Raw genomic sequence first — 14332 nt, 5'->3', positions numbered from 1 at the left:
AGTTCAACCCCCTGCTCAAAACAGGACCAATCCCCATTTTTTTTGCCCCAGATCCCTAAATGGCCCCCTCAAGGATTGAATTCTTAACCCTGGGTTTAGCAGACCAATGCTCAAACCACTGAGCTATCCCTTAAAATGAACGTGCTGCACATATGCTGTAGTCTGTGGTCCTTCTTAAAGAATACCATAATTAAGCTCTCTTCTTCTTTCTGGAATATTTTAATATGTACAGGACTGACTGCTAATCTCACACTTGTTTTACACCAATATAACCTCACTTACTTTAATGGAGTTAGCTCCAGATTTAAGATGCTGTGTGACAAAAAGCAGGGCCCCTTGTTGCTAAATTTGTGATGATATTCTCTGTAGCTGTTTATGCTATGAGAAGTGGATTTACGGGTGGAAATAACTGATCTCTCAGAAAGACTGAGTTTGCTTAACTTAATATTTTAGTTCTCTTTTAGCTAAGCCAGCCTCCATTTACACAGTATGGAATGTATTGCACCTGCAGTCATAACTCAAAGGCTGTATGAAAATTTAAGACAATTCTCAGGAGAACCAATGATTTAGGTATCAGGAATATTGCATCTGAAGTCATCATGAGGAAGTCTGGGTCAGTGATCAAAGCCTGAGTCTCTCCAGTTTCCACTGACTGCTACTGAAAAGGCCTTTTACATAAGAGTATCTAGCTCCCTTGTTACATGGTCCATATCACCATATATTTGAGCATCTCACACATTAATTAATGCATCCTCTCAATATCTCTGTGAGGTAGAGAGGTGTTGGCATTTCCATTTCCAAAGTGCTCAGCATTTAGAATAAGAACTTGACAACAATGGGAGCTGGCAGGTGCTATGTACTTTTTGAAAATCTGTCCACTTTATTTAGGTGCTTAAATAGGAACTGAGTTCTTTTTTAAAAATGGCCCTATGACTTACCCAAGATATTGCAGCCATTCTATAGCAGAGCCAGGCAATCAACCCAGATTATCCTAGTCCCAAGATCATCCTTTCTCCACCATAATGGTATATTTACAGGAAGACACATCATAAAGCTCAGATTGGCATGTTAGTGTTGTGTTCTTTTCTAAAAATGTTGCATTCTTACTAACAGACAAGCTTCCTTTTGGCTAAAGGTCATCAATTTACATGGGCAAATATTAGATCAGTTCTTCCTCTCTGACAAATTACCTTTGAGTCTCCTCATTGCTGAAGAAAATGGGATATGTATGTGCTGACATTTAGAAAATTGTCTGCGTATGTTTCCTGATGTTGGTTTCTTATTCCTCCTTCCCTGGGTTAGTGTGACTCAAGGTGGTGTGGCTGGAGCCTTGTGATGAAATTTTGACTTCTACAGTTTGCTTCTTGTATAGAAAGGTCATGCCCCATCTGATCAGGAAAGATAAGAAAGCCTGACAAAAATTCATCAGTGAGATCCAAAAATGAAAAGGATTCAGGAACAAAATAATGAAAGAGAAGTAAAGAATGTAGGCCAAACTGTTCAAACCTGATTGCTTAAACTTAAATCCATACTTGGATACCACAATAAAAGTGGTCTGATTTTCATGAGTGTTGCACAGCCAAAACTTCCAGTGAAGTCAGTGATAGCTGTAGTGATCAGCTCCCCTTAAAAATCAGGCTACTGAATATTAACATTTTGGTCTTTGGTTCTAAAGATTCAGAAAGAGATGTCTGGAAGCAAGCAACGGGTGCACTTGTTCTAGCCAGCCAATACAAACTCAGCAATCATGACCATTTATGGTTCATTTAAATCTTTTAATTCAATTAAAAATAAATAAGAATATATGGAGTAAATTCTGGCCTTCCATGATTATGCTGCTCCATAAGTGTTTAAAAATCAAAGTGGTGTCAGAAATGGTTTCAGTAGTAGAGCCAGCTGCTGATGCAGAGCAGGATGGCTCAAAGTCCACAGTAGAACACCTCCTGGTGGGCCTTTAAAAAAGAAGCAGGCCTTCCCCACCTGATTAGGATCTACTGCAACCCAGTTCTAGAGTACAGACATCTTGCAGATAAAGATCTAAAACTTTAAAGGTGAGATTTTTCAAAAGGCATCTAACTCCCTAAATCATGTAGCTGGAGTAGCGTAACTTAGGTCGACTTACCACGGTGTCTACACCAAGCTGGGTTGATGGGAGATGGTTGATGGGAGTACCGGAGTCGATCGGAGAGCGCAATGCCATCGATTTAGCGGGTCTTCACTAGACCCGCTAAATCGACCCCTAGTGCATCTATTGGAGCAGCATCGATCCCATGGTAGTGTAAACATAGCCAAAAACATTAAACTGAGGTAAACCAGAACTCAGAAAAAAAATCAGGAGTCCCAAGAAAATGTTCTGCCATTATGAGAACTCTGAATGTGAATCTAAATTCTACAGGACGTTTGGATTTCAAGCACTAACATCAATATGCAACTGGCTGCCAAATTTACTATGACTTTAATAGAGTCTTCACAATAGAGAACATGTGTGTAAATGTGTAATTATAAACTAGTGTGTAGAAAATCAGCATTGAACAATAGAAAAAAGTAATTAACTTAGACCACAAAGACTAATTTGTGTAAATACTTTTACAGACTTTCAAACATTTTTTTCAGGTTTTCAGGTATATGTTTTTCAAAATTATTTTTATATACAGAGTGATCAAGTATGCAATGTGACCGTACAGGCTGTATCATCCTTTAGGCTGGCCTGCCCTGCAGGCTGTTGGGCAGGAGGATGGGGACATGCTCCCACCTCTGCCCCATTCCCTGTGAAGTGCCTAGTATACTGAGAGGTGCAGAGGTATTAGATCCTGATCATCACAACGTATCACAGTGGATCAGGAAACATATCATTTGACTTAAGTGTGGTCTTCAATTAAAACTGGCTTTGATACATGTCTAAAAATAGAATATAAACTCTGAACTCAGGTCTGAGTATTTAGTAGACAGATGAGGCATTCCCACTCCGCCCCCCGCCCCAGAGGAAAACAAAGAGGGAAGCAGATAAAATGGAAAGAAAATCCAAAAAACCGTAAGTCTCTTTATATTGATGAAAGAAGGCAGAAAAAAGATAAAGTGATATATTTTTAGCAATGAGAAGCACAGTAAGCCTTGGCATCATGTATCTTAGATAACAGCTGTAACAGTAATAAATCCTGAGGTTTGTAGTGAATTGAAACATTATCATTGTTTCTTTTTATTTGTTTTCATTATGTTTTGTCAGCTGACTACATGCCTTCTTGCTTTACTCTTATGTGTTTTTGGTTTACTTCCTGGAAATAAAATAGATATACAACAATGCATGTACAATCTTTCCCTATAAGCTCCCAGCATAAGCATGGGCGAAGCGCCATTCAGGAAAAGAAGGAAGATGGAACACACTGAAAAGAGAATGGGGAGGAGGGGTCAGATGAATCATGTAATGATTTCCCTATTCTAGATAAATACAGCTGTTTAGATGAACATGATTTAAGGAACAAGAGACGAGGCTTTCATCTATAGTGATAATTTAGGCCTAATTAAATCTGTCCTAAAGGGCGATGGACTAGATCAATCCAACTGATTCAGCAATCTCATTTTCTGACCTGTTCTCAATCTTACGCAGTTTTCTTCTGAAGCAGGGGCTCTCCCATTGTGAGGACTGGCCAAGCACCTCATGGATCATCTGATTCACTTACTGTCTAAAGAAGCCATTTCTTGAGTTAGCCTTTAGAGCAGCAGGACTTACCGAGGGATCCCACGTTGTCTCATGGCACAGAACTTCGCTGTGTGCCTTGCTGTGCTGCACTACTTTTTCATACTGGGGGCAGCCATGTGTCTTTTCTTTGTGGTATGTCCACAGCTGCCGTGCAATTTGGATAGCACTCCTTCCTTTGTGTACCTTATTTTTTAGTTGCCTATCTGTTGCACAAGGCTCTTTGTCCTTTCTGTTTATTTTAATAAAACATGCCTGTACCCAAAAAGGTTCTGGAGGGCTTGACTCTGGTCTACCATTGGATTTCTGAGGGCCAATGAAGAAGATGGAAGCTTTCCTGTAAGTGTCATTGGCACTCACTAGAGCAGTTCAATTTTATTCTTCTTGGCAGGTTTAATAACAAAGGCTGATGTGTTTTTTATATTTGGATATAAATTACAAAAATTGAGAATTATATTTAAATAAAAAAGGTCTGATGTTGATTTAAAAATGTACATGATATACTTTTCCTGCTGTTAATACACCATTTCATTAGGGGTCACTGATGCTCTGGACAGCTATCGTTCCAAAGGACTTGTTATGATCTACAATAGCAACATCTACTTTTTTAAAAAGCAACTGAAATAGAATTAAAATGGCAGGTCACAAGTGACTTCTCTTTGTCCACCAAATCACATCAGTTATATAATCCTCCAAGACATCATGGGCTAATGCAGCTATGCCGATTTATACCAGCTGAGAATTTGGCCCACTATTTATATGCTAACTTGGTGACACATCATGGAAAAAATTGACAAACATTTTATTTAGAGACAATTTTGTCAATATTCATGTACCCTATTCTCCCGTCTTTATTCTAGGAAACATTGCATGAAAAAGAGTTACTCAAAGTTCATTTGCTCTTTTCTCCTTATTTCTCACCTGCAAACAAAATCCTCTGTCTGCAACATCACAATTATGGTTTGAAAAGTTTCCAAGAGATGCCAGCAGCTCTTTAAAGAGACGCTAAATCTGTATTTATATGATGGACTATAGTTAAGTCTGCAAGTAACTTCCCGGGACCTCCATGACTTCTGCAGCAGCCAGTGCAGCTGGCCTGGGGGCCACCTGAGCAGCTCAGGCAGCCCCTGGGCTAGCCACACCAGTTGCTGCTGAAACAGTCTTGGGCCACCGCCCCCACCCCCAGCAGCAGCAGGAGTTTGGGTGTCGGAGAGGGCTCAGGGCTGGGGGTTGGTGTGTGGGAGAGGGTGAGGGCTCTGGGCACGCCCTGGCCACTCCCGTGCACCCACGACATGCCCCCCCCCCAAGATTTAGTCAGGGGTATATAGTACAAGTCATGGACAGGTCAAAGGCTGTGAATTTTTGTTTACAGCCCATGATCTGTCCATGACTTTTACTAAAAATACCCATGACTAAAATGTAGCCTTAACTATAGTGTCTCCTATTGAGTAAATGCTCTAGTGAGCATTTCAAAAACTGTCTGAACTTTAACACTTCTAAAAAAAGTGTATTTTTCTTCTTTCTTAAAACAAAACAGACAACCCACCAGAACATTCTTATACAAACATCTTTCAAACATGTTAAAAGTGTGGCATAAATCTACTTTAACGGTAAACTCAGAGATAAAGACCCATCCTGTTTTGCTGATCCATAGTAGATGATGTGGTCCCCTATTTGGGCCTACACCAACATAGGATTATAGGAATGCAGCCAAAATGGAGAGAGATAAGGATGAAACTTCAGCACTTGAGTCCAGTTTCCTGTATTCTGTAACATTCACTGCAGGTGAAAGATGGCAGATTGAAAATCTTGAAAAGTGAATTCTTCTACTTATTCACAATCCAATTACAGCACAACCAACTACAATGAAAGCTCCCTGTCAGCGTAACTGAGTCCTAGCCTAGACGCAGCATGACTAAGGCTACATCTACACTGCATGATTCTTTTGACGGTGTGCAGAGTATGGACTCAAGTAGCTCTCACCCCCCAGCACGGGTTAAAGTAAGAAGGGTACAGGCACACCTGAAGGGTATGGGCACCTACCCAAGTGCATACCCTACACAACTCATTACTTGCCCAAGCCATGGCTCCCCATCTACACTGCTATTCTTACCCGTGTACTGTCCTGCAGTCTCCCAGTGGCTAGAACCTTTCCCTGCCACAGGAAAAGACTCCAGCAACAGGGAAAGACTCTGGCAGCCCAAAAGAGCAGGAAAGGGCTGTGGCAGTTCCCTGCTGCTAGAGCATTTTCCTGCTGGAGGGAAAGACTACCCGCAACTCCCTGTTGCTGGAGGTTTTCCCCACTGCAAGTAAGAACTCTGGCAATAGGGAGGTTGATGGGAAAGGCTCTGCTAGCTCCCCACTGCTGGAGTCCTTCCCCACTGCAGGTAAAGACTCTAACAAGTGGGGAAAGGCTCTGGCTGCTGAAGCTTTCCCTGCAGCTTCCTCCCCCCTCAACCGCCACAGCCTGTCACTGACATATACACATGGCTTGCTTTTCACTGCGGCATGTAGCTACACGACCCTATATGCCACCAAAAGTGGCAAGTAGCGTAGATGTAGCATAAGGTTGAGAGGGTTGTTCAACTTCCACATCCATTCATTCCTTTGCCTCCCTCCCAGAACAGCCACCAAAGGTCCCAGTGTCAATGTTTTCTGTGATGTGGCAACCTGCCCAGTACGAATTGTACTGAGACCATCAATTCAAATGTTGACAACTAAGCAGCCATCAGATGATAACTTGTGGTGCCTTATGAAATCAGTGACTTGGAGTGAAAGACTCTAAATCCCATTAACAACCACTTGAAATCACCGGATCCAGACACCATTCAACAAAAAGACGCCAACTCATTTACTTTCAAAGAAAATGCTTTCACCAGGAGATTCTCAATCGTTAAGTAGAATACCTTGATGTTATATTCACAGAGAGGTTTTTTTTAGTCAAATGAAGTGAAGCATCCTACTTCAAAACTACTCTACTCCATCTCTAAACTAAAAAATAGTGTTCAAAGTTTTAAAAAGATCACTGATACTTACATCTTCTTTAAATATGTAAACATGCTCAGGCCCACTTCCTTAAGTACTGGAGTGTCACTCAGTTATTTGCCACAATATTTAATGGAGGAGATATTTCATCTCAGAAGATGACAATGCTAAAAAATGTGCTTTCCTCATACCCTTGATGTGCAGCAAAGCGATTTCTAGCCATAGGCACTATGAGTTATATATGATTAAAGAAAAATGAAATTGTTGTTAAGGAGGATGAGAGTTTCACATCTTAAAAGAAAGAAATCCAACAATGTAATGTTTCTTGAGAAGAAGTCAGCCCTTACAGCAGTTGCCCCATGGGCAGACAGCATAAGAAAAATAGTGGAAGAGCATTCAGTGCAGCTTGTTGTCTACTTCAGCTTAAATGGTGGAAAGTATTAAATATCTATAGCATTTCATCTGGTAAGAGCTGGTATGATGATCATTCTGAGCTATGCCCTAAAGTCAAACTAACTAGAAAAAAAGATTCTGAAAACATTTATGCGTGGCAATTTTCTAATATTAACAGAGATATTATTTCAACTTAACTTTCTTGGCTTAATACACTCCCCTCCTGATACTCTTTTGAAGACTAGTATTTTGAGTGTGTTAAAAAAAAAAGTGTTGTCCATAATGAAGACAAGTATAATGGAGGTTTAGTGCATTTGCAAAAGCACTAAAAAAGGAAAAATGTACCACCCGTATTTTAATAATGAATGTGAAGAAAATTTAAACAATTAATGCTTAATTCCCTTTCTATTAATATACATACAGTGAGCATGGAGAAAAAATGAACATAATATGTACATTCGACATAAGGTTGGATAATTTGAAGATGTCAATATTTCAGGTTACAGAGCAAAGCTCACCTTGTATCCTGATGATTTGATGTGCACTCCTCGCTTGGTCAGAGTAGATTTCATTCGGATGAAAAAAGAGCGCTCTAGGGTGTTGTCAGTGGTTAGTAGACTGGGGCTTGTTGATTCCACTAGGGAATAGAAAAAAAAACATACACAGATGATTTAGATTTTTATACAGCCCCTCTAAGCTATTTCTCAGGTGCAATCCTTGAACTCGCTAAAAATAAATGACTGATGGATGCTGAGTGTTGTAATCAATTTACCTCATTTACAAAATGCTTATTTAGCAAAAAAAAAATTGAAAAATATATGTACAAACAGTAACTCTCATTTTCAGGTTCTTTTTTCCCCAAAGAATTTTAAACACAGAGTTGCCTCATTAACTCTTTCCTTCACAATTATGCTGCTAGCTTTTTTTTTTTAATTGTTAAGTTCCTTAACGTTATGTGACAGGATAAGTGTTATTGGGGAGGCAAGGCTGCCTACTGAAAGGCATCTACAAGTTCTAATCCAGAGTTCTATCCCCCGTTTTCCCTACTTTGTTTGCTGTGACACCTTGGGCACACTTCAGCTCTTGATGCCCCAGTTTCCCCATTAGTTTGGGTTAATTAATGCCCAGAAAGCACCCTGTGACCATCAGATGAAAAGCACTACTATTATGATTAGCAATAATAACAATAATAATTAGATATTAGTGACTAATGACGATGGAACGGCTTCAAGGTCCATTTAGCATTAAGTGAAGTTTCCTCTTTGAAACTACAGACCACACCTTTGTGTTCAGATGCCTCAGCCACAAGACATATAGTAGATAAGAACAAACAGTGTGTGTTGAGTATGATAAAATAATACATGCAGATTTAGGGACTATAATACCACCGTGTTCCCCATGCAACTTTTTAATATTTTGGTTTTCAATCCAAAGGCTTCTATGCAATGTTTTCTTCTAACAAATAATTCACAGAATCTTCTGGAGTAACCCTACAACAAACAACTACTGGCAACGAAACATATTTCAGTTCCAAGGAGTTATTATCAGCAACAATGAATAAAAAAAAAGATGTTTAAAATCAAGAAAAATATCTTGTTGCTGTCCTTTTAGAAAATATGATCAATTTCTGGTCAAAACCATTCCAAGTATTTACAAAAGCATTTGAGATGCAGCACTTACAAACCCTGCTTGTTTGTAAGCAAAGGATTATCTAGTGCTGTGCTTGTTCTAATGTGGTCACGTTTTCTTGCATTTATGGCATTTCAACTCTGTTGTGATGAAACTGCTGACAAGAGTGCCCCTTTCTTTAGTATCTCTTTTAAGGTTTTTTGTTTTAGAGAGCATGAATTCGATGTCATTTTAAATGTACAGCTCTTTATCACTCGAGGGAAAAGCAGAGCCATGTTATATTTAGTACTTTCATTTCTTCTGATTAAATATGAATTACTATGAAATTTTTCTCATCATCTAACACGCCATAATACGCCAACAGCTTTTTAATACACTATATAAGCACAAACTTCTGCTCTAAGAGTTTAATTTGCCCCTCTAATCCAATCACATCAACCTTATTTCTCTTATCAGAGATTCCCATTTTGAATTAAATGAGCTCATTAGTTTTAATCAAAAGCAGAGAGATCAAAACTTAAACGTAAATGCTTTAGATCAGAACTGTCAGTCAGCCGTGCAGTTCTATTTTACTAAAACACAAGATCAGAGACCCTTAGAACCAATTTTTTCTCGTAAGGGATGCTGAGAGCTTGAAGATGCTATAGCCTTTTTTTTCTCCCAAGGACAGATTATACATTTAAGGTTAGACTTAATTTAGAGCTTTTTTTTTTTCATCCTGGTGGAAATGGAAAAGTACGCCAATCTACTGTTGTCTCTTTCACATTTATTGGTGCTGGTCCTTAGAGACCTGAACATACGTGAAGCCATCAGAATCCATGCCACAAACCTGGCCTCAAAAAATTCAGCCCTGCTCAACAGTATCATGTTTGCAACATCTAAGAATGAAACTTTCAAAAAAAGGAAATGTATTTCAGGGTCAAGGTTACTGGAGCTCTGATACAGCAATGAACGGCCAACCAGAATACAAGCAGTACTTGTGATATGAGAATCATTATTAATTATTACTGCCTACAGTATAGTGTTTTAAGAGTACATTAAGAAACCACAGCATGGGTGCTTCCTGCTGTGTGAAGAAATGCTAGAATAGCTTAACATGTGCAGTAGTTGCAGTCAGCGCATTATACCCTAATACTGGCAATAAGGACGACATGTCCCCATGTGTTGTAATGGTAATTACCTAAACACACAGAAGTAATGTTAATTAAACACACAAAACCTTGCATCTGAATAAAACTAAAGCTGTGGCATGAACATACCATACCAAAGACATGTAAAGATGAGACTATTTTATCCTTAATTCACATTTGTGAAGAAAAGCAAAATAACCTATATTTAGTAAAGTATCCTTGGCATTGAACATTTCCTGGGTTCCTGTGAGCTTGTATCACAAGCTTGACATTATTTGACCTTTAACATATCTATAAAACCTACATATCTTTCAGTGAACATTATATCATGCAATGTTATTTAATAATGTTAATCATCATTATGCATATGGTATTTTAAAGGTAGGATAAAAAGTTACAGGGACATATTCTATCCTTGGTACATGCACAGAACACACCTACTGACGTCAATGTGAGATTTGCAGAGAGATAAATGGTGGAATATGGCCACTGTGAATGCCCAAGAGTTGATTTTAAATGTTAATCACTGAGCCATTTAGTAATATTTTTTCCAATTATATCAATGGAGAATAGCAATCTAGGTTCCATCAGAATGAAAATCTAAAACATTTCATGTTCGAAGAGATCTTTTGGCATTTTAGAAGTGCAAAAAAGGAAGAATCTGGGAAAGTCCTACTTTGCTTCTATTGGTGATGTTCAAGAGAACAATCCTGCATTCCTTGTACTTCCCAAACTATTACTGAAGACAATATGAATATGGAAGCCAGAAGGAATGTATACATTATCTCCGAGAGCATAAAAATGCAACCTGTGATATTGTACTAATGTGTTACCCAGATTAAAAACTCAAGCAAAACCCCCAGACCCAAATGGGGGAACACATGAACTAAGGCCCAGATTCTGCAATGAGCTTTCTGTGGATGGACATCTGCACCTGCATGGAGCCTCACTGACTTCATGAAGCAGAACCAAACAATATAGAACAATGTAAGTCATACCTCTCCAACAGCAATAACAGAAGCACAGTATCCATGTTTGATGCACAAACATATACATATTCAAACAAGTTGTCCCTGAGGAGAGAGAGCAAGACCCCAATATGATTTATGTCTTAAAGTCCAAGTAAATAAGAAAAGGCTGCCAAAGCTGCAGAAATGAATATACACCAACTCACACCTTTTTGTCATATGTACTAAAAAAAATGAGAGAAAAGAAGAGATGGTATTTTCCCCATGTTAACAAGCAAAAGATTGTTTTTTGAGCTCACTCTTTCAAAGGGCCAGGAGCTTCAGAGGGGTAGATGACAAGCTACAACATTAATACCTCTGCTGAGTTCAAGGGGATTCAGTTAAAGAACAACTTGGTCTCAACACCATTAAAATAAGCTTCCACCTGCCACTAAACTTCTTCTTTGATACAAAGACCTTTGTTAAATTGAACCAAGAAGAAAAACAAGGAGCTGTTTACACACTGCAAAGGGGAGTCCAAACAGGAGGGGACATACACATTAGCAAGAAAGGGATGCTTGCTAGCTCATGTCCTATTGTAGACTTATAAGCATCTTCCTGAATATTCTCAAAATCTGGTCACAGTCTGCATGTGCAATAGAGAAACACTAAATTCAGGAATGCAACTGGGCAACACAAATATGTAATTTCAGTTGGACTCAATGCTTACACATCCCCTTTAAAATCCTTCTATTTCCTTTTGTGCACAGTTTTGCAATTTATTGCCTCTAACCAGACATTAAAAGAGTTCAAGGAAGATTTAATCGTCAGCAGTTAACTACCCTATTTCTCCCCCATATCATTGTGTCTTAAAGTGTGGTTCTCATCAGAAAAATGACTCTTAAAATGATACTGTTTCCATTGTTTCTTATCCTCTCTCAATAACCTACAGATCAAATTTTCTTACTTTACTAGTAAAAATATTGTTTGATCCAGACACATCGGTGACCAAGGACAGACACAGGGATGGATTTTAAGTGGCAGGCTGCAACTTTATTAAACTTGATAGGGGACGGGTGCAACCCACCCTGTCACCCAGACTCACATACCCAGCGGGGGTTACAGGGCTCCTACCATATAACCCCTAAATCCAGGCACATTATTCTCAGCATGCCCCTAGGATCCAGCTTGCTCTTCTGAATCTTTTTACACCTCCACCCCACAGCCCCTTGGTGAGAGGGACAGAGGGTACTAAAAGAGGAGTACCTTAGCCCCCGAAGGCCACAAGGTCTTCCCCCATACCATAGGTACAAGGTCCATCAGCAAAAGCCCAAGTCTTTTATTTCTCATCTTTTTAGCCTTTTAACCACACTGGAAACCTGCCACAAACTGTGGACCTAACATCACTGCAAGGTACTACCACTAATTACTAAATCCTCCTCCTATTTAATCTATTTGTGCCTCTAAGATGCTGCGAGGAAGGCAACCCCCCACCCCCACAGACCTCAGCCAATTTTGCCTCAAAAAAATTCCTTTCTGGTCCCCAAAACAGGCAATCAATCAGACCCATACGATCTGTAAAACACAGCTCCAATACTACAGTTTTAAGGAGGGGAGGTGCACTGCTGAAATGAAGCAAGAAGAAGCTCCCAAGGACCTGGGCTAAGGTTTGAATTATTGAAAAGGGAGTGTGAAGGGCTAGTCAGTTCCCCTCCTCCCCTACCTGGCTGGATGGGTGGGTGGATAAAGTCTCTGGAGAAAGAGGAGCCACTCCTGTGTGTGCTCCCCCAATCCTTTCTACTGAGACTGTCCCAATCACTATCTGTCCCATCAAGTTTTCCACCCACTGAGGCAAGTGGGTGGCATTTTATAACTGCCAGCCCTGCAAACTCAACCTGGGAGCAGCAAGTCAAGCTGACTTCTTTCTGGTCTATCACCCCTAGTAAGTCCTTCTGAAATCTAGGGGACTCCTGATGTGCTCAGAGTTAAGTACATGGTTAGGTTCTTTGCTGGATCAGACCAGAGTTGTCAGCAGTTTGCAAGATCAAGTCCCAGATGAACCATTTTGTTGATGTTGCAGGAGCCAGAATAGAATCCAGCTCACCTCCCCTAGCAATATTACTATGAAGGACTAAATGGAATCAAATGTAGAAAAATATTTTTGCTATAACCCACTAGGTCCAAAACCATGATTTTCATACTACTGGAAAAGGGAGAGTGCCAACTTTCTAAGTAGATAAACAGCACTTGTTTCTAGCCTGAGAAGGCCCTTAAAATTCCAGTGATATTATATATAGAAAAGCTGTTCTGGGTCATTATTAGAGGTTTCTAAAATGTGCTGTTATAATTTCTCTCTCTGGGGCCTCTTTAGTTGGACTTGTGGCATTAAAGCAGCCTGATTTTACAGGCAAAGGGATATAAAAAAAGAGAGTCCTAATGCTTTTTTTAAAATTAATTGTGAAGACTATGGAACCAACAAACAACTTAGACACATGCCACACTTCAAACATGCAAGTTATTTCAATGGAACGACTTGTGCTTAAAATTAGGCTCATGCTTAAAAGTTTTGTTGGATCAGGGCCAAATACAGAATAGTCTGTTCCATACGACTAGAAATACAAGAATGTTTGGAAAAATAATAAAAAGATTATACCTTATCTGGCCAACAAAGAAATTCAGTCATGGTGTTGCACATGAGATATATTGTATAATTGCAATGATGTCAATTTTCCACACACCAGGAACATTTTTTCAAGACTAATAGATTCAGTACCAGAGGTTTTGTTCTACTTGAATATCAGGTAAATTGAGCATTTTTGGAAAGATCACACTCATCAATACCTTCAAAAGACTGACCCTCAACTAAATTTGTTTTAGGAGGTTTCAGACCTCCACAAATTCTGAGCCTCATCAAAATCAAAACAGACATTTTTAGTCTCATTAAATAACTTGTAACATTGCAGGATTATTATAACCCACATAATGAGATGCTCTAAACAAATGTGTGGGTTTGCTATGCATAGAACATCACACATACAGTATAAGATAATAGCCCTTAATCTTGCATCCCCTCCCTGTACTTTGGATAGGTCCTTTGGTCCTTCCCCATGCACCTTCTTAAATCACTTACAAACAGAAATATTTGAATGTGTAATCACATGGCTTTCCTCTGAGGCTCTGCACTCTGGACCACACTATATTCTGCTACGGAGCATGCACATTTAGAAATTGGTAGCCCAAGTATTTGTTATCAAAGCATCAATGTGCATAGTGAAGCTTCTCTACCACAGAAAGGGTTCTAGCCCTTTTTAAAAGGAGGTTGGAGGCTCTGAATTAAGATTAAAAGACCAAAATACATGTGCAGTAGCTTGGCTAAACAATGATATCTGTGGACATGACAACCATGTACAAGAAGCTGGAGCATGTAAGCTCCAAGGAGGGTGAGGTTTAGAGACATACAACAGATTGTACAACCATGAGCAATTAAATGAAATTAAGAGAAAGCAAATATGGGCTGAATCTCACGTAAAATTTCCTAATGTATTACACATTGA

General features: G+C 39.3%; 1 protein-coding gene across 7 annotated transcripts in view; it reads right to left on the bottom strand.

The window, feature by feature from the left end:
• Positions 1-14332, bottom strand: part of NPAS3 (neuronal PAS domain protein 3) — a gene marked incomplete at its 5' end in the record, with an annotated part of 847295 nt that overhangs the window by 78226 nt on the left and 754737 nt on the right. For all 7 annotated transcript variants that reach the window (XM_084632755.1, XM_084632756.1, XM_084632754.1 and 4 more), the window contains one exon: positions 7591-7709. In XM_084632755.1, coding sequence (XP_084488881.1) covers positions 7591-7709 — 119 coding nt within the window. The remainder of the gene's footprint in view (positions 1-7590; positions 7710-14332) is intronic.

Source organism: Lepidochelys olivacea, assembly GCF_965140295.1.
Source record: "Lepidochelys olivacea isolate rLepOli2 genome assembly, chromosome: 6".
Classification (NCBI taxonomy): Eukaryota; Metazoa; Chordata; order Testudines; family Cheloniidae; genus Lepidochelys; species Lepidochelys olivacea.
The sequence above is the reverse complement of the archived record's forward strand: the minus strand, read 5'-3'. Positions and strand labels throughout refer to the sequence as shown.